This window comes from Embiotoca jacksoni, unplaced genomic scaffold (genome assembly GCF_022577435.1).
Source record: "Embiotoca jacksoni isolate LCO1_2020_lvr unplaced genomic scaffold, fEmbJac1.0.p SCAF_9, whole genome shotgun sequence".
Lineage (NCBI taxonomy): Eukaryota > Metazoa > Chordata > Actinopteri > Embiotocidae > Embiotoca > Embiotoca jacksoni.
Genome location: NW_027185447.1, coordinates 19018223 through 19039022, shown reverse-complemented (window position 1 = coordinate 19039022; position 20800 = coordinate 19018223). Strand labels below are relative to the sequence as shown.

The 20800-nt window shown below is 41.5% G+C and overlaps 2 protein-coding genes across 3 annotated transcripts; both read left to right on the top strand.

The window, feature by feature from the left end:
- The first annotated feature begins 352 nt into the window (after positions 1–352).
- rap1aa (RAP1A, member of RAS oncogene family a) lies at positions 353–11342 on the top strand. 2 transcript variants are annotated; one of them, XM_069140145.1, is made up of 9 exons: positions 353–397; positions 2176–2360; positions 4198–4285; positions 5108–5176; positions 5301–5357; positions 5460–5600; positions 7440–7583; positions 8242–8360; positions 10594–11342. In XM_069140145.1, exons 3-8 carry the CDS (start codon positions 4229–4231, stop codon positions 8329–8331), a joined length of 558 nt encoding a protein of 185 aa, XP_068996246.1. In that variant the 5' UTR covers positions 353–397; positions 2176–2360; positions 4198–4228; the 3' UTR covers positions 8332–8360; positions 10594–11342. The 2 variants fall into 2 exon arrangements, with proteins under 2 accessions (XP_068996246.1, XP_068996245.1); XM_069140144.1 differs by lacking the exon at positions 353–397 and having other exon boundaries at positions 1554–2360.
- Positions 11343–13038: 1696 nt separating this feature from the next.
- On the top strand, positions 13039–19607 carry xkr7a (XK related 7a). The gene is made up of 3 exons (XM_069140143.1): positions 13039–13679; positions 15977–16176; positions 16450–19607. Exons 1-3 carry the CDS (start codon positions 13144–13146, stop codon positions 17400–17402), a joined length of 1689 nt encoding a protein of 562 aa, XP_068996244.1. The 5' UTR covers positions 13039–13143; the 3' UTR covers positions 17403–19607.
- The last annotated feature ends 1193 nt before the right edge of the window (positions 19608–20800 follow it).

Here is a 20800-nt window from a genome sequence, read left to right as displayed (position 1 = left end):
AATAGAATAATAGAAAAGCAATAAAATAGCAGTAAATAGCAGTAAAAAAATATGAAATATAAAATGCACAGTATATACAGTACATTATATATCTATATGAGTCAAGTGTGTGGTATTAGTACTCTTACATACGTGTGTACTGCACTTACTCGAGCAGCAGAGGTAAAGTTGCCTCCTCCAAAACCCCCCTGATGAGGATCACCGACGAGAATAAAGCGGTGTGTTTTGAAGGGAGTTTAAAAAAAAAAAATAAAAAAAAAAAAAAATTATTATTTTTTTTTTAATTGTGCCGTATAACCTGGATCGCTGTGATTGGCCGAGCCTCGTCCAATCACACCGCGCCGTCCCGACTCTTCCGGACATCTCCGGTCTCATTGAGCGCACACAGCGGAACACGGTAAGTGTCTCGTTAAGCTTTTTCACCCCCAGAGCAGCAACAACAACAAAAAAACACTCATTTAATAAGCTAATTATCCAGTTTGCGGCCTCGTTAGTCTGATAATTACTTCCCTTAATTTGTCTTCAGCGAGACGCCCCCCCCCAAAAAAGAAACGTGACTTCTGGCTCCGCTGTTTGTGAAATAATTGAAGGGTTAAAATAGCTTAGCTGAGAAGCTAACGTCGGCTAATGACTAACTTAACGAGTTGTCGGCGCAAAACAAAACGGTTTAAACTCAATTCAACGTCAAGTTATAGATCCCGTTTATCTTCACGTGTGCGGCAGCTCACGTAAATCTGACTTTAAACCTCCAAAAGAAACGCAAAACGAGATTTTTTTTAAAAGAGTAATGCTAACTGGATAGCTACCTTATTAGCCCCCCCTCCTCCCTCCCCCTCCTCCTCCTCCCGGTGTTTGCTGCGTTGACCGGTTAAAACAAGAGTTTTATTTTTATTTTTTATTTTTTATTTTTTATTTAACCGAAGAAGAGCCGACGTTAAACCGTGAGCTCGGTTTGTGTTTCCACCGCCGAGCTGACGTTTAGTTGACGCGCGGTTGTTTTCCAGGCTAACGTCGGCTAGCGTGTGATAGCTCAATGCTAATTTTATTTTTATTTTTTTTTAATTATTTTTTTAAAGAGTTTTAAAACTTTGAACCGATGATATAAAAAAAAAAACGATAAAAAGCCGAGTTTGACTGGCTTTTAAATTTTTTTTAACGGTGTTACGGGTGTCGGTCTGGGTCATCGGGGGAAACTAATAACCACACCCTTTACTTTCGAAACTAAACTACGTTATAAGTTGTCACGGATGCAAGTTCATCTTTTATTTACCATCAAATGGCACTAATGTGTTTTATCACGCAGAGTTATACTTTAACAAGACAAACTTTTTTTAAATTTTTTTTTTTTACGAGAAATATGTTTTGTTTAAAAAAAATAAAAATAAATTGTCCCATTTTCTGCCTTTTGACACTTAATCCGAGACTTTCTGAGACGAGTCGTCAACACAAACTATGATTATTGTTGTTGTTGTTGTTTTTTTTAAATACACGTAGTTCTGGTTTTATCAGCAACAGGTAATTTGAAGAAATTAGTTGGTTATGTAATGTGAAAACTCACCTTTTCTTAAATTGGCAATAAATAATAATAATAAAAAAAAGTAGGGATGGGCAAAATGTACAAAATTAACATTTTTTTTTGGACCAAATACCTGGATATTGGTATTGCAGGTGAGACTATTGGTGCTTTTTAAAAAAAAAAATATTTACATCGAGATTGTTGACCAATAATCATCCGTAATGTGGATGTCATCATCTTGTGGGTGAAGGAAAACGACAGCAGTCCTAAAAATGACATCACTTTACTTTAATGCGTCCTTTTAAAACCAGAAAAAGAAAACACCGAAGCCACATCACAATATTATAATATTTAAATCTTAAGACGATATCTGATCTCGTATCACACGGCCATGAAATATCCGGACATATACTGCTCTACCTTTTAATAAAACGTCGTCCCTGTAAAGTATTAGCGGCTCACCGTGTACACGATACGTTTGAATAATTCTCATTGTCTGTTTTATTGTTGTAAAAAAAAAAAATTGGACAAATTATTTGTTTTTTTTCCCCCGTCGGTCTTTTTCTAAACAAAGAAGCAACCTTTCGTAATAAATAGATCCAGTTTGTGGCGGACCGCTTATGTAGTGCTGACATTAATCTTGAATTGGTTTAATTTAGGGGTGCGCTTCCTGTCTGAACAGTTCGGTGTCGCCGTGCTTTCTGGCTCCCAACCACCTCTCGGCACTTTCCCGCTGACGTCGGCGTACCTGAGGATCTGTCGGCTCCCACTCCCTCCCTCCCCCCCCACCCCCCGCCAACCACAGATGTAGAGGGAGTTGTCATCTGCAGCAGCCGTGTACACAGTAGGTTGAGCTGTTTCGATATTTACTTCTTGATAGTAAAGTGTGAATTCATACGCTGTTGGCACCAACGAGGAGGCCCTTTCATTACCGAAGCCGGCTAAAATTCACCATGCGTCCGCTGTTTGAGTCCAGGCTCACCTCGAGTCAGAGGAAGGCTCGGGTTTCTTATCTGATGTTAAAGCTTTGAAGCAACTTCTGTGACACCCACATAAATTTACATTCGAAGCACGGTTTGATTTGCCTTAATGTTGATTTTTTTTTTTTTTTTTTTTTTTTTTTTTTTTTTTAGGCCAACAACATTCATTAGGCGTATATCAACTCTAGCTGCACCCACTCGCCCCAGTAATGATTTCAGTGCAGTGGTCATGCAGGCACCCTGTGATCTCTGTTTTCTGTGTGTATGGTCTACTTGAGTAGAGGAGGGTCATTACAATGGCTCTTTGTAGAGTGCCTCATGTGCCCGTCTCACACTGTGGGTTTCTGGTGGTGCTTCATACGTCGTCGTTAGAATTGCAAATGCCGGTCGAGTGTGACAGAGTGTTTTTTGTATTGTTTGTCTCAACATTTGACAAAAGGTCCCACAGACCTCGTATAATTAGTAGATTCAAAGAGGTTTCCGAAATGAGATTTTGCTGTGCATCACCCCCTCTTTGACATTTATACATCAAATGAACATGACATTTGCATTTCAGAATGCCATTTAAAACGCGCTTCTCTAAAGCACTACTTTAAAACTTTTCACTGCGTGTCCTATTGTACGGCAGTAAATGGTTTTATGTCATTTTTTTTGGTTTTTTCTGTCATTATCACAAAAATTTGCCTTAATGAAAATGTCTCAGCTTTCTCTGAAATAATCTGACATGCTTCATATGACACTCACAATAATGATGGGGTCTGATGATTAAAATGTGACATTCACGGGATGATTTAAGAGAAAATGTGGGTGTCCCGTCCTTAACATTTTCCTGCCTGTGACAGTTCCTCTCGCTGCCAATGTTTTCTAGGCCATGTGCGCTGTCTAAAGTGTGTCAGGCTGATGGAGTTGATGATGGGTCATTCTCCGTGGCCTTTTCTCTTCTCTGTTGTAATGAGATGAAGTTATTTGTGGCACTAGAACTCTTCCCGACCGCCTGCACTGACATTATCAGTATCCGTTACACTTCTTCGAGTCCTCGGCTCCACGGTGCGCCTCCAGGTCAAATTCAACTCGTTTGTGTTAGAGATGCAATTTTATAATCCTTTAATATGAAACGCTGGTTTGTATGCTCGGAGTTAAGGAAACAGTCGATGATTTTCTACAGCTTTTCTTGGTTGTTTTTTTTTGTGTGTTTTATTTTTTTTAAGAAGCGACGCCCATATCATCATGACAACTGAAGTCCCCTGGTAGTGGGTGGGAAACAGAGCTAATTTTTTGGCAGAGGAGTGAGGTTTCAATCCGCTGAAGTCAACAGTGACCCCTCGTTGTTGTAGATACGGTACTAACAGGGTGTTCACACTGACATCAGCTCAGTCAATAGATCCACAACTTAATATACAATGTGGGTGGTTTTTTTTGTGTTTTTTTTTTTTTTTTTTTTTTTTGGGGGGGGGGGGGTTGTCCAGATTTTGATCTGCCACAGTAATAACCACTCTGCCTTGATTCAAGTGAATTATTGATGCAATGTTTGAATTATAGACGAGGATCATTTCAGGCAGTTAAATGAAACGTACCTCTGCAAGGGGTAATTTGGAAAAAGTTAAATCTTGTTACGGTCTTTCTGTTTTTCTTTTTCTGTAGCTGAAAATTTCACAATGATGCTTTGTCTCACTTCATCATCCTTCTTCTGTTCTTTCACAGACTCTTGTGCTGTCCAGTGAAGTTGCCCACCATGCGTGAGTACAAGCTAGTGGTGCTGGGATCAGGAGGCGTGGGAAAATCCGCACTGGTGAGTATAGCTGCTGCCAAGTGATTAAAACAAGAGTCGATACACTCATTACAAGTATAAAGTAAACCAGTGTTATTGATGTGGTTATATAGTATTTTTACAGACACACATTTGCCCGTTCATTACGTACACCCAGCAGTTAATGTAGTGTAACAACCGCAGTCGTGCAGTGAATCCTCCCTTCAAAACGGTTATAACGTTCGGGTTGTTGACGGCGTTTCAGAGAGGTGTTGATTTGTCTTTTGGAGGAGGTTGTTTGTGGAGCAGTGAAATGGTTCAGCTCTCAACTGAGAGGTGTTTCTTGTATTTTATAACAGTGAGGGAAGGTTAATTATTAAAGAACTCTTTATAACGCGCTACAATCCAGCAGCACCGCAAATTACAAACTTCAAAATGACCATAAAGTTGAATCAAGGCCTCTAAAACCAAATCGAAAGCTTCGGGAAGGCAGCGTTCATTGTGGAGTCGCTGCATTGGACTACATCAGTGTTAGATGGGTAACTGAAAGTGTTCTTTAAATGAAGAGGCCAATTATTGTGAAACATAAAACATTGTAGATAAATTCTAGCTTTAACTTAAAGAATATAAATGATTCTTTCTAAGGAATTTAACTGTCTTTAAGTCAGATGAATCTTGATGATGAGTCATAATACTCAAATCTCCCAATTGGGTGTCGTTTTTTATTTTGGGACGTGATTTTGGATGAAATAGTCGGCGCTGTGCCTTTTAGTCTGGCTGCTTTATAAACTACAAGGTGTATGTTTTTGATTAGTAATGAAATCCCGTGTTGAAGTTCTCTTTCTCTTCTTTTGTCCTCTCCAGACAGTCCAATTTGTGCAAGGCATATTTGTGGAGAAATATGACCCCACAATAGAAGACTCCTACAGAAAGGTGTGGTCACGTTAAACACTTCATACGATTCCCTGAACAATTTCAAATGAAGACCAATCGTTTGCTATATAAATGCCTTCACTCAGCTTATTCAGACGTTTCCTGTGTGTTTCTTCTCCAACAGCAAGTTGAGGTTGATGGGCAGCAGTGTATGCTTGAGATCCTGGACACGGCTGGAACAGTAAGTCCGGTGAAACGTCGGTGTTGGTTGGAGGAAAACGGGGGGGGAGAAAAACAAAATAAAACAGACTACTGATGGCGTCTGTGTGTTGTCGCTCTGCAGGAACAGTTCACAGCTATGAGGGATCTGTACATGAAGAACGGCCAAGGCTTCGCTTTGGTGTACTCCATCACAGCGCAGTCTACGTTTAATGACCTACAGGACCTCCGGGAACAGATCCTGCGAGTAAAGGACACAGAGGATGTGAGTGTTACTCTATTTTAACACTTTATCTTGGAGCATGGGGGAAGTATGAAACATGGTAGTATCACATTTAAAAAAATATTACAGTCTTTATTGGCAATCAGTATAAGTAATAAAATAAAAAAAAAAGTATCAATTTATAATTTCCCCTAAGAAAACAGTGCTTTTTCATGTCATTGCTGTCCTCTGAAAACCACATATCCTCAGATCATTACTTTTGTCTGAGTTAATATGAAGAAGTTGGACTGCGGCTTATTATTTGTGTTATAGATCGATCTGCTGAGTATATTTTCTATTAGTTGTTTCTTAGATTCAGCAGTTTTTTTTCTTGGAAAAACAGAAACATGTTTTCCATTTTTGCTTGAACAATAACTTAAAGGCTTCAATTAGTCAGATAAAAATTGCAATTTTAACATATTTTATCAACTTAATCATGACAGAGCAAACTTGAAGCTAACATCGGGCCCGTTGATTGGCACAAACCCGGAGGGGGGGGGGACGATATCCCATAAAACTCTGAACTACATACATATATTTGAAAATGTTACATAAGAGATGCATACGCACCAGCTCGTAAAAAGAAATATGACAAAAGTACACAATATGCATATTAAAACATAAATTCATCAAAGAAGGACCCAATTTCTCATTTAATATAATTCTCAATCAACAGATTTGACGACGCATGTTTTCATCGGACATTAGCAGGATGTCGGTAGATTATGTTGTATGCGTGAGTCATAAAACGGCTTATAAATGTTTTGTTTTGTGTCCCTCGCTCTCGTAATTCTCGAGGCACCTCCTCGGTCTGCAGAGATTTGGTCTTCGGTGATAAGTCGTGGGGTTTCTCTCCATAATCTGCCGGGGTCACCTCTCCAGCTCGTCACTCCCTCATTAGAGGCAGCGCTGCGGGAGAGGGGGAGGGGGTTGGGGGGGAGGGAGGGGGAGGAGGGCAGGTTGGAAATGTCAGAGCTGTTGTTCGTCGCTATCTGCCGCTTTCAGTCTTCGTCTCATCTCTTGAATTAGCATCATGCTGAGTGTGTCTTTATTTATTCATAGCAGGTTGCTTGACGGGTCTGTGTCTCTTTTGGTTAAGCTCTCGCTTTGCTAAAATATTTTTACTCATCAATATTTATGTGAACTTGTACCCGAGGATGTAAATATCGTGTTGATTTTTTTAAATTTATTTATTTTTTATAAAAAAAAATGTTTTTATAACTTTCCCCCCCGAGCAAATGATGAACTAATTAAGACATCGACAGGATTCCCGTTCACAAACTTTCTACAATTTCATAATAACTTGTCTCATCAGAATAAACCAGACGCTGGACATACTGTGCGCCCAGATGCCTTATATGAAAGTAGAAACTGGTATTAGAGTTTACTGCCCCCGTGAACAGAAAAAGTTTCACTCTGGATGAATTCAAATCTGTCAATACGGGGTTTAATCAGTGTTATTGATCATGCATTTTCCATTCAAAGCCACCAGTCTGCTCCTCTTTTACCCGTCACAATTCAAAACTGAAACTCTCCTCAAACACAGAGTCGGGTCAATGATGGTAATATTCATTAAACAGCCTGAAACACACAGTTTGAGTTGTCTTATCCTGACCACAGCCATTACCAGATCACTGGCACTAATGGATTATTATACACCCTGAGCTAATAGGCCGATTTCTTATTACACATAATGAAAAATGTATTCTCATTTGATTTGTGGTTTTTGGCACACACACACACACACAAAAAAAAACCTTTTTCATGTTCTTACTGTTGCTTGGAAACCCTTCTGCTATATATTGAAGCTTAAACGCTTTGTCATTTCTACCAATCGGTCAGGTTCCCATGATCCTGGTGGGGAACAAGTGCGACCTGGAGGACGAGCGTGTGGTCGGCAAGGAGCAGGGTCAGAATCTGGCCCGGCAGTGGAACAACTGTGCCTTTTTAGAGACTTCAGCTAAATCAAAGATCAATGTTAATGAGGTAAGTACCAATGCCACATACAGCACGTACCGTGTATTTATTTGTTGTTTATAGGAACAACTGTAGCATGAACCAATGTCACCCACCACAGTGTTTATACCCGAAGCTAATCTGGCCTTTTAAAAGACACAAAACCCAACAATGAAACACGGAGAAGTTAAGTTAGTGTAAAACTACACGACTGGCAGTTTCACCTTTTGTATAAAATGATCCCAGTCTTGATCCATTTTAATCTCTCGTCTATAAATATTTCCACATTTTTATCAGTCAAACACTAAAACGTTGTCTCAATTAAGATTTACAAAAAGGCATCTCACACAAGTCTAACTTCTTACTGAAGAGATCCAAAACTTAACATATAATTTCTTGAAGATATGAAATGAAAAGTGTTATGATCTCAACTTATGTCATCCTCAGAGGCGTTGTTGTTGTTGTTGTTGATGATGTTTAGATGGATAGAGCAGTGACTAAAAGACATCATGTGAAACCTCCACCATCTCAGGCCTTTCTGCTTTAAGAGTGTCGGCAAAAACTTGCACTGATAACATCTTTCCTTCGTGACTGGTTTATATTTAGTCTTTCCATACTTCCCATAACGCGCTCGCTGCTAAGAAAGAAGCAAAATATGTTGAGAGTGTTGCTTTCTCTTGTGTTGTAGATTTTCTATGATCTGGTGCGACAGATCAACAGAAAAACGCCGATGGAAAAGAAGAAGACAAAAAAGAAGTCAAGTTGCACACTGCTCTAAAATGCCCTCCCACGGTAGCTCCAGGCCAGGTGAGTGGGTGTCGGAACAAAATCTTTTCCACACATTTGCAGGGCTCCTGCTGCTCGCCGAGTTCTGGGTTGTCGCTGAACGTTTAGAGGTTCTTTTGCGATCATTATTAAGTTGATTTCAGTAATTCTCACGGCAAAAGAACACCGAGGTGTAAAAGTACCTGGATGGAACTCGGGGTAATGGAGATTCCATTTTTGAAAACACCGACGACTATGAAAGCATCTCTGTAGGTGGAAGAGGAAAATCTTTTGGAAGGGAAGAGAATAAATTAAAGCCCTCTCATGTCTCTTTGCCTTGAGCCAGTTTGTCACACATTCCTCTGTTTTAATGTTCACTGATGAAAGGGAGGTTTATTCTTTTGAAGGAAATCTCTCCTGAAAACCCTCGACATGTGAATATACATTTCAAGGCTCCACCTTTCCATGTGATCAGAGAGGATTTTTTTTATAATGTTTATTGAATGTTGTAGCGCCACCTGCTGCTTGAGGTGTGTAACTGGCAATTTTTTTTCTCCATTATAAATACCCGTGCATGTTCTGGCCCATTTTCCAGAACAGATTTACTGCACTAGACTAGATTACCACCCACCGCTTCCCAAATCAGGCTACAGTGTGTTTGTCGGTGGTTTCACTGGTTTGTAAATGTAAATCAGGTTTTTTTTTTTTTTTTTTTTTTTTTTTTTAATATATTCTCCTCGCTTTGTTATAAAAAATCAACCTCTGGTGACTCGAACGCAGCAGCATGATAATGAAGCTTTCGCATCTATTAAAGCAGACTTTATGTTCCCTGTGATAGAAGTCTGAAACCAAAGAAGGTAGAAATAATAATCGGACAACATCGCGGCACGCTTTGTTTAAAGAACAGCATCACCAAATCTTTCATAAACAACCTTCAGGTGTTGACGGGGTTTGGTTTGTGCCGTCGGTCCTCCTGTTCATACTGACTTCAGGAAGCTGTTCCTAATGCACTTCTGTTGTAAGTAACCAGCAAACAAAATCCACAGTCTTTATAGGTGTCGTCCAAAGAGTCCTTTTAGTACAAAGATTTCCTTTTACATTTATTCTAAAAAAAAAAAAGAAAAAAAAGGTTATAACTTTGGAAGATATCATGTCGGTTTGTCTAATTGCAGCTTTAATCGACGTGATATTGATATTAAAATAGTCCAACCCAGAAGCTTTTCCAAACAGAAAGCAGCCGGTGTCATTCGTACCGCATCGAACACCATTGTTTGTTTACTTTCCTGCTTTTGGTAGCTTGTCCCCGGCTCCTCCTTCTCAATGACATCCAAGCTATGATTGATCACTGGCCGAAGAAGTTTAGTCTTTAATGTGTCTCGGCAAGAATTGATGACTATAATTACCTAACTGGACACCGTGACCATCTTGTCAGACACGAACATTGTGTAGTCTCAACCCGGCAGAACCCAGACTGCTGACGCCTCAGATTAGCTTCAGATTAACATTGGATTTTCTTTTATTGGCCAGAGTGAACAGGAGGAATAATCACTGTGAATCTTTTAAATGGTAATCAGATTGTTGTTTTAAGACGAACTGTAGGACTTGTCCACCCGTCGTCTCGTACTTTTTGTTCAGGACGTTTGCGTCACCTTGGAGGAAGCAATACTCTCAGCGAGCTACTTTAGCAACTGATGGTTTATTCTGTAATCTTGATAGCTGTGTTCTTCATCTCCCAGGCATGAATTCTTGAAACAGATTTGAACACGTTTTGAGTTTTTATTGTTACAACAGGCACACGAATAAAAAAAATTTCCCCAGTACTTTTATTTAATAGTTCTAGCAAGGCGGCAAAACTCATTAAGAGTTGACTGCAACGAAAACAAAACCTGGTCAAGCAGCACTTCCACATGAAATGTCTCCGTATGGACAGAGGACACAGGTGGAGGGTTTTAACGTGACAACTTCCTGTCTCGTCTGCAAGGATTTCCATTCTCTATCGATTCAGTGTGTTCGGTAATTCTTTATGAAACATGCAGAGCAGCACAACAGGTAGAGAAGAGGAAATGATTGTTGAGCTTCAGAGCGTCCACAGTTAAAATGTATTGATGAATATAAAAGCACCGGAGCCTTTAAGTGGCACCTGATGGAAAGAACCGCCTGCTGACTTCTGCTCTAAACTGAAACTCCTACTTTCCCCACTTACACCTCGTGTCCTACACAGTTTTTAATTAAATGCACTGACTGTATTTTTTTTTTTTTTTCTTCTCCCTTGCAGAAACTTGTAATGATTAACTGTTTCCCAGTGGATCGTGCCAGCATTCCAGGTCCTCTCCAGAGCATTTTGTAAAAGGCTGACAGAAACTTCACCACTCGCAAAATGGCAGGAGACGGCACATATTCTCAAGATACTCTTTTCTGCTTTTTAATGGCAAAGAAATCCACCTGTTCTTTTGTATCGTCAGCCTGATGACAACTTTTTTTTTTTTTTTTTTTTTTTTTTTTTCTTCCAAGGTGTCTTTCTTTTGGAAATATCGATGTAAAAGAGGAGACCATGGTTTTAAATCCATAAATGGGAACTAAAATGTTTTATCAAAAGTAACATCAATCTTTGGCATATTGTGACAATACATTTGCAAAGGAATCCATGTGAAATGTTGGTCTTCTCGTACATTTCTGCACTAACTGTGTCAATGAAGATGCATCATTGTCCATAAGTTACTCGCTCCTACTTACAAGGATGTGTAATGATGAGATAACATCTTTCCTAAGTGACTTTGTTTTATATTGAGAGCTGCAAGCCTTCCATATTTCCCATAATATATTCTACTTCCATTTTTGCATAATAAAGCTAAGGAAATTAGTATTTTATAGACTGATGGGGGGGGGGAATGGCGCGTTCTGATTTGTGTCTTGAGGCTGAAAATATATTGTACTAAACCAACTCTAATATTGCTTCTTGTGTTACCCTGTCACAGATGATTTTCCAGCTTTTATGAATGATTAAATTTTAGTACATTTTCATTAGCTCGGGTCTTGTTTTTTTTGTCATATTTTGTGATAATATAATTATATATTATAATTATATATATAATTATATATATTTGATAAATAATATATTTATATCCATAAATATCCTAAATTTTTCTTGTTTTATAGATGATAAACCAGACTCCTAAATATGTCATTTGATTTGCTCAAAGTGTTTGAGCAGTAATTTGTGACCGTTTTATTAATCATTTGTTTTCCCCACAGCAAACAGCAGCTGAAGTTGGTAATGTGTTGAAGTTTTAGTTTTTCTAGGACACGGATATACAGTAGCGAGAGGATCGGTACCTCCAGGAGAGCACTGGCAAGCTAAAAGTGTAACGAGTGTTTCCCGTTGGCAGAAGCGACAGCCTGAGCTCCAGTCACCAGAGGAGTTGGCTCAGCTGATGTGCAGCAGATGTTTGAGCCAAGACCGGGAAGCAGCCGAGAAAGAGGAACCCAGAGCTCCAGACTTTCAGAGAATCGTGGTAAAGTGAAGCAGAATAGAAACCGAATAGCTGAAGTTGAGAAGGCAGAAGAGGCTCAGCTGCTGTACCTCGAGGTGACGATGAGACAAAAGATTATTCATTTAACAAGTTATCTGGATTGCGTGCCTGTCGGTGTGAACTGAGTATTGAACTGGAGAATTTTAGGTGCAAATATATACAAATGTTTAGCTGTGAACCGAGTGGTGATACTCAAGTACAATTTTGAGTTAATTGTAAAGTTTATTCATTTCTCAGACATCAAAAAATGCTTCACTTGAGTTTTACTTTCCATTTTGTGCTTCTTTATAAATTTCATTAAAGAAGTGTACATTTTACTCCATTATCTGTCAGCTATAGTTACATGCAGATTAATTGTTTGTAAAAGATTGAGAATAAAACCTTTTTAATTTGTGATGTTTTACAGTGAACTGTCTCACTTCAGAGGGCTCATTTGTTAGCTTTTCCACCAAAGAGACCTTTAATTCCTCTAAAATTCTCTGTTTGAGGCTCAAAAAAGGTAAATATTTTACAAAAACTAAAATATTATAGAAAAATGGAAACAAACTTGTCAATTAGAACTTTATGCAATTTCTTTCTCTCCATTCATCCTTTATGGGCTCCCAAAAATCTATTTTGTGACCCTTCGGTGGGGCCAGACCCATAGGTTGGGAACCACAGGACGAAACTACCCAACTACATTAAGTCGTTAAAACAGCTTCACCTGGACGTGCTGCAACAATTAAATGCGTCTTACATATTCACATTAAAGCATCAGTATTTTAATAATATAATAATACCATAGACTACCTCTCACAGGAGCCATTTTCCTGAAGAATTATTACTTTTAATTTCGGGATTTTGAATCCAGTATTTTTAATAGATTATTTTAAACCTGGGTATTGGTCGACCTATAATTTTAGTTGAGTGAATGATCTGAGCCCCACCACTGTCTGTAAGAGGATTTCTGATCATTAATTACGAAATTCCTGTGCAGGAATATTTTAATTTCACTTCAAGCCAAACAATTCAACCCCCCCCCCCCCTTCATGCAGAGAAATAATCTTTCTCGGGGTGTCAGAGAATACCTGCAGCTTTAATGTCTTAATATCCTTTTTCTTTTTTTTCTATATTATCACTGCTGATTGATGAATGGCGGTGAGTCCCCAGCTCCCTCACCTACCCTGGCCCTCCTCCCTGCCTCCTTTCCCCTCCCTCTTTCCCACACGCATGCATACAGACCGACAGTACGCGACCCCCCCTCCCCCCTTCCATCATTTTCCCATCTCTTACTCACTCTCTTCCCTACAACAAACATGGCCGCGAAATCTGATGGTGCACCCGTCTCTCTGCGAAACGAAATCCCACCCGAGTGTCCTTCCAGGTCGGACCCGGGGCCTCCCCACCTCCGTCCCTCCGAGCACCGCTACTCCCTCCCGGACTGCTGCTGGACGCTGTGCGCCCTTTTGGTCTTCTTCTCGGACGGGGCCTCAGACCTGTGGCTGGCCGCCGACTACTACCTAAGGAGTGACTACTGGTGCTTCGCACTGACTCTGGTCTTTGTGATCGTCCCGTCCGTGGTCGTACAAGTGCTGAGCTTCCGATGGTTCGCCTACGATTTCACAGAAACCGTCGACAGCGGCACGGCCGCGGCCGCCGTGGTGGCGGCGTCGGGAGCGGAGGAGAGCGACTTCGGCATCAAGGACAGCGGCGAGCGGGGCGCTGGCCGCACTGCCGCGGCCGGGGTGCTGCCGGGGCCGGGCACCGGGGGAGGAGCCCGGGGATGCTGCAGAGTCTTCATGTGGCTCTTCCAGGGCATCATTCACATCTTTCAGCTGGCTCAGGTCTGGAGGTAAGTCTGAATACTCATAGCGTGATCTGAGAGGAGGAGGAGGTGTGGAGGGGGGAACTACTCATTTTGCATCTGCCTTTGTGTGTGTATGTGTGTGTGCGCGCCCAGCATCACTCCCTGTAGTTATGAAACCAAATCATTCAGAAAGGACTGTGCCCAAAATGCCCAGAATGTCTTTTTGTATTGTTTGACGTCTCCCCTGGCTTGGAAAGGGAGAATTAGACTCCACCCACTCCCCCTCAGCCCCCTGACGGGCTTTTAGGTCAATCATCTCTCAGGAAACCATCAACTCATCCACACCAATCGCCTTACATAGGAGAATGCACAAACATCTATTTGTCTTCTGGGGTTTAGGCGAGAAGAAGATGAAATGTCATGAGAGTTGCTTCCTATTTGCAGTGATGTGTGTACTCGCCTCTCCATCACGGTTTAAGTGTATTTTCAGTTTTTTTTTTCTTCCTCGAGGCTCTTTCTCTTATGTTTGATAAATCCATACTCTCAAATCTCCCAGCAGTTTTTTTTTTTGTTGTTTTTTTTGGAGGGTTGTAAACCGAACCCCAATGTTTAATTACCAGCCATGCTCAGAGACGGGAAAAACAACCAAGTGTACACCCGGGATTACTCTCACATGGATGGCAGTAGGTCTGTAGGTCAGCTACACAGTCAGTGATGGTGAGTCGGTGCTCAAGCTCAGAGTGCCCTGATAGGTTTTGACAGGTTTGTACTGCTGCCAGCCGGGAGGAGGCATTCACAAAACGTGCTCATCTTCAAACACAAGTTGTATTTGGCTGTTTCTAAAAAAAAAAAAAAGAGACAAATTATGTTTAATGATGAAATCAGATGCAAATAGACAGTTTGATTTATCTGCAGGCCTACATGATCTGTCTTTGTGGCCTCTCTCTTCCTGTCTCTTCAGACAGCCCTATGGGGTAATATATATTGATTCCTTATTTCCTTCTGGAGACTGAGACGTGTGTGTGTGTGTGTGTGTGTGTGTGTGTGTCTCTCTCTCTCTCTCCAACAGCACATTAAAACATTGTGGCGGCACAGAATTACCGGTAATGCCATTAAAGCTGTTGTGTATGTGCGCCGTTCATCGCCGCTGCTCTCCGACCGGCGTGTCTGCACATTAAGAGGATTACCGCTGTGTGTTTCACCCTCAGCTGTTAACTCAGGAATGATCCGTAACTGATACACAGTTAGTCAGGTGAACCGGGATCAATTTGGGCCGGCTACCAGAATTAAATGTCAGCGCGTTCGCGATGTGATACGGGGTTGTGTCACAGCACAGACAAGATTGTGTGCAGATGAAATTGTGTGTGTGTGTGTGTGTGTGTGTGTGTGTGTGTGTCTCTCTCTCCCCCTGCAAGGCTGAGTCTTTGACCCTCATTACTGCACATATGCTCTATTTTCTCAGCGCGTTACATCCCAAGGCACACTTTGTGTAGCAGGAATCAGAAAAAAAAAAAAAAAAAAATGGTTACACAAACTCCCTCGTGGTTCAGTGGGCTTGTTGACATCGGGCTCTTCTGACCCTTCTCCCCGAGGCAATTACTGAGACATTTATAGCTTCAGTCCTCTGTGGCAATCATCACAGTTTTTCTAACAGTTTGACGCACTCTATAGTGATAAAGCTGATCATTTACACGCTGTATATTTGCACAGTGAAAACACAGTTGTGCAGAAATATGTTTGCCCGGCGCTCAATCAGTGAGTGTGTGTGTGTATATAAAAGGACGTGTGTTACTTATACAAGGTCAATGCAGAGCAAGTTGAGATGGGGTGGGACTGTATGTCAGCAAAGCTCAGGAGTTCAGCAAGGGATTTACAGCGAGCTCTTTTTTCGCCTCTAACCTTCAACATGAAGACTGCATCGATAACACTTATTCCAATATTTTTTTTCTCTCAGCAGTCCCTCATATTCTGCATTTCCTGCTAACCTTATTATATATTTTTTTTTATGAGACTTATTTTGTTTGACGAGACACTGCAGACGAGCTCTACATTTTCCCCTCCGATGTCTGTACTCAAATTATAACCACAGAGCTGCTTAGTTCAGTTTCCGTCTAATCTAAATCCCGGAGGAGCAAGTAACCAGCTTTTTGGCTGGAACTACTGTCAGCTTCCAGGGTATGGAATAATGAGCTATGACTTCTGAGAGTCTGTGTTTGATGTCCAAAAGTTTTTGGAGCACAGTATTAAAGTCTAATCTCACTTTTTTAATCTCACTTTTTTTTCCCAACAACGTCGAAGGCACTGGTGTATGCTTCTGAAATATGTCTGACTCCGATACGCAGGTACGTCCACACCTTGTATTTGGGCGTGCAGAGCCGCTGGCACGGAGACCCGGAGCGCCGTCACTACTACTGGCGCATGATGTTTGAGAGCGCTGACATAAGCATGCTGCGTCTGCTCGAGTCCTTCCTGAAGAGCGCCCCTCAGCTGGTGCTGCAGCTGAGCATCATGGTCCAGGCCAGTCAGGTGCTGCCCCTTCAGGGTGAGTGCCCCCCAAATGACCAGTCACCACAGCCATCATCGCCATGTCAGAAATAAATCACCACATCAGTCAATCATGAATCTGCAGCCTACGCTGTGCACAATGACTCACTTGAGCTCTCCTTAAATGGGCTCCCACAGAGCCGAGGAAATGTATATTCTGTCGGCGCTAAATGGCAAGACACTTTCCCCACAGCCATTTCCATCCCATCTAACTTCCCTTTGCTGAATCTCTCTCTCCCCCCCTTCCCCTTCCCCTTCACTGTGTCCCCAGGGCTTTCAGCTTCTGCCTCACTGATGTCCCTCGCCTGGATGATCTCCTCCTATCAGAAAGTCCTGAGGGACTCCCGAGATGATAAGCTACCCATGACCTACAAGGCAGTCATAGTTCAGATTCTCTGGCACTTGTTCACCATCGGAGCTCGCACGCTGGCCTTCGCGCTGTTTGCCTCCATGTTCCAGCTCTACTTTGGCATCTTCATCGTGGCCCACTGGTGCATCATGACGTTTTGGATAATTCAAGGCGAAACGGACTTCTGCATGTCCAAATGGGAAGAGATCATCTACAACATGATGGTGGGCATTGTGTATGTGTTCTGCTGGTTCAGCGTCAGAGAGGGGCGCACCCGCTGCCGGATGCTCATCTACAGCCTGACTGTGTTCGTTGAGAATGTGGCGCTCACCACTGCCTGGTACCTGTACTGCCCTCATAGCTCAGAGTTCTACGCCGTCATCATGGTGTGCGTGGTGGCCAGCAGCTACGCCCTGGGCACCTTCTTCATGTTCGTGTATTACTGTCTGCTGCACCCAGACGGCTCAGTCTCAGGGTGGGGTTATATAGTGGAGAAAGAGGTGCCTGTGGAGTCGCTGGCCTCCCCGGCTTCCAGCCTTCCCCCCGACTTGGTGAGCAGCCCCCCCAGGACCCTTCAGAGAACTAAAGGGTCAGACAGAGAGCAGGGGCCTGGGGTAGACGGAGACGTGTTTCAGGTACGGCCACCACGGGGAGCTCAGGCCCCATTGCCCAACCTCAAACCCAGGACAGAGGGGCCCGTCATCCGAATAGACCTGCCCAGGAAGAAGTACCCCGCCTGGGACGCTCACTTCATCGACCGCCGACTGCGTAAAACCATCCTGGTGCTCGAGAGTGCTGCCCCGGTTACGCCAAGGATTCAGTACCGCTGCCTGGGCACACCCAAAGAAGTGACGGAGTATGAGACCACCGTGTAATGTGCTGAAAGTGCCGTGACTCAGCTCGCTGCCGTGTGGACACCCTGCCTTAAATTAAAAAAAAAAGTGGCAGGAGGATGACTCTCACTGAGAAGTCTGCTTCAGCTCCACACCTATTGGATTGCTCTGTACTGTCAGGAACGGGACACAAACAGAAAGGGATGGAGTGCTGTGTTTTCTACAAAGGCAGAATCCTGTGATATTGTCTAATGCTGGTGCATATTTTGGTTTCTGTATCATTTCTCAGGTCTGGATGTGGTACAGGAAGAGGTCGAGGTTAGGCACAAAGCTCGCCGTCCGGTGGACTTAGAGAGGAGCGCAGGCAGAGAAGCGGAGCTGTTATCAATCAGAGGCAGAAAGTCCTCCTCAGTGAAGGTGCTTCAGCACAACCTCTCCAGGTGGTCGACGACAGAGACGAGCCTTCAACATGCATGATTACTTATGGCAGCTAGACCTGAAACATCATCGAGTGAGTGAGGTGAGGCGTCCCCAGAAAACTCGCACTGTAATTTTACACACAGTCTACAATAACCACATCACAGGTAGTGAACTTCACCATCATAACTTTCCATAGCTTTTCACTCATGTTGAAGGGGGTCTCTGAAAAATGCTGCTTCGCATCCGAAGGGCAGTTCAAAAGCAACATTTCAGTTGAATGTAAAAACAGTTGAAAATGTGATTATTTGTGACAAGGCTTCGAGCATTTTCATGCTGTTAGTGGGATTTACAACATTCCTGTGGTACTGTATTTGGTTCTTTGAGGTAAGCTAGAGATTTGTGTGTGTTTACAAGCAATCTGTTATTTTTGGGACATGCCATCACTATTATTCTAACGGGATGCACCTTCCTCCAGAATGTTTATGTACTGAACAATAGCTACATTACGATTCCCATTACATTTATAGGATGTATTCTACTGATAGGACTCGCGACGGTCGTATTTTCATACTGCATCCATCTTACACAACAAAAGCAACGGGACAGACATTAATTTACATGTAAATTTCTGTACAATGAAGAGGAAGTTGCAGAGGGACAGAACTGTCTGTAATTGTACTGGATCCATACTTTGTTGTCTGAAAAATGTAAAAAAAAAAAAAAAAAAAAAAATAGCTGCAGACTCTGGACTTTAAACAGAATAGCTTTGATATTGTTGATGGTACAGGCATGTGGTACTTTTGGAAACACTTCAATTTACAGGTCTGTTATTTCCTTATAGTTTCCTTGAAACTTGAAAGAAAAATTGTATTTGGTGCAAATTTGAGCAAAACATACAGTTAAACACTGCTAGTTTTGTGTTAAGTTTAAAAGTAGCTGTTGATTTTTTTTAGAGGAGTTTTCTTGAAATGATTTTCTCTCTTTAATTTATTCATCCACTTTTTATTGGAAACATCTTCACTCAAAGACATATTGCACACATGTTCAGATGACCTGCTGGCAAGAAGAGTCGAGGCAACACTTGTTTAGGATTTAACGAGAATTGATAATTTTGTAGTTTGCCAGCTGAACAGTCTGTACTTTAATTATAATTAGTGACAAATTACATCAAATTTCTCATCCAGGAATTGTTTTATGAAATTATAAGGAATTTATGGACCTGTAAAACAAAGCTTTACCATACTTTCTTTGTCAGGGTTTTTTTTTTTTATAGAATAGACCAGAGGGAAATTTCTGAACCGTGTGTGTGTGTGTGTGTGTGTGTGTGTGTGTGTGTGTGTGAGAGTGAGAGAGAGAGCTCACATACCAGCATGTGTATGTGGGGCGAGGAGAGTCCTGCTATGTGCATTTAAATTAATTTGAAACTGTGTCACGGAGACATGACAGTTTTGTTGTAAACACTGTCCATTCAGCTCGATTTCCCCCAGATGACACTGAAACAAACAAAAAGCCCACAGAGCACCTTCACCACCCCTGCTGCAGTACAGGAACAACAAAAAAAAAGCCAGAGAGGCTTTGATTATGGTGCTAACTGTCTGAGTCCATTGCATAACAACCACACAGTGTACCATAAAATGAGCTTGTTGTGGCAGGAGTTGGGCGGGGCTGTACCTCAAACACAAAGCTACAATCAAAAAGCCTTAAGATGGTCGTACCAGACTGTTGCTATTCAGAGCAAGAACAAAAAAAAAAGGAAGATTCACAAGAAGGTGAAGACAATTTCATTATGTTGTTGTTGCTAAAATAAAGAGCAATGTGTTTACCTGATCTTTGATGTTACTGCCTTTTTACACAGGGGAACGAGACAATTAAAAACAAACCTCTGCGACAGACAGACCGACAGATAAATAGATTGACAGACAGACAGGTAAAAAGACAGACAGTTAGATACTTCTGAGGAGGCAGATTGATGGATTGTTCTGATTAGATTGAGACTTAATCCCATCTCTCAATGGATCAATGGATTAGCAGCCCTGAACTCGTCATCACTATCTACTTCCAAAGAGGTCAGTGACCTCTCAACAGATGAACCAATTCTCCAAACAGTCACGCACTGCGCTCTTTGGCACGTTGCTGGCGTTGTAATTCCCCTGAACTGTGAGGGAAGGAAAGCACCTATTGATTGATTGCACTCTGAAGATGGAAGAGCTTTCCCACTTCAGCCTCTGTCAGAAGAAACACTCACTCAAGCTTTGTATTTACACGTCAGTGGGGTGTGAAATCAAAATCAAACAGCAAAGTATCCCTCTAACTCGGATGGCTGTAGTAAAATGGGAGAACAAGCAGCAGAGCTGTTTGCTGGCGTTCCTCTTTGATCCGACGATCACAGGCTCACAATCCACTGACTCGCTCGCAAATGCTAAATAGATAGCTGGTGGCATGTTCTCAAAAGGAAAGCACTGATTTGAAAATACGTTTGGATCGCACAGAGAATGTTTGAGTCGAATAAAAGTTATTCTAACAATCCACACCCATAAATCACAGACAGCAACTAGAAGAAGGAGAATTCTTATTATAGGTGTAAACCAAATATAATTTTTTTTTTGAGCCACTCAAATTTATTTAAGAAAAAATTGTGCCCTGTTAATTAATTTAAAAAATAGTAACATAAATGTACAAATACGACTAAAATCCCAATGAAATAAAAAGGCAGATTTACCGTAATATACGGGCATATATGATTTTCAGACTAGTTCAAACTGGTCATGCTTATTATGTTTCAAGAATTTAAATTGAACTATATGAAATAAAAAGTTTGACTTTTCTTGAACCAAATAAAAAGGCGGATTTATTTGATCTTAAACTTGTTTACAAAAAAAAAAAAAAAAAAATCAAATGACAGCTGCTGATGTTGAAACATTGAAGATCAGTTATAAGAACAGTTTGTGGTTGGTAGCACTTAAAGTCTCCTTCAACTAACTATTTACTCATTACTATTTACCAAATGAGAAGGGTTTCCA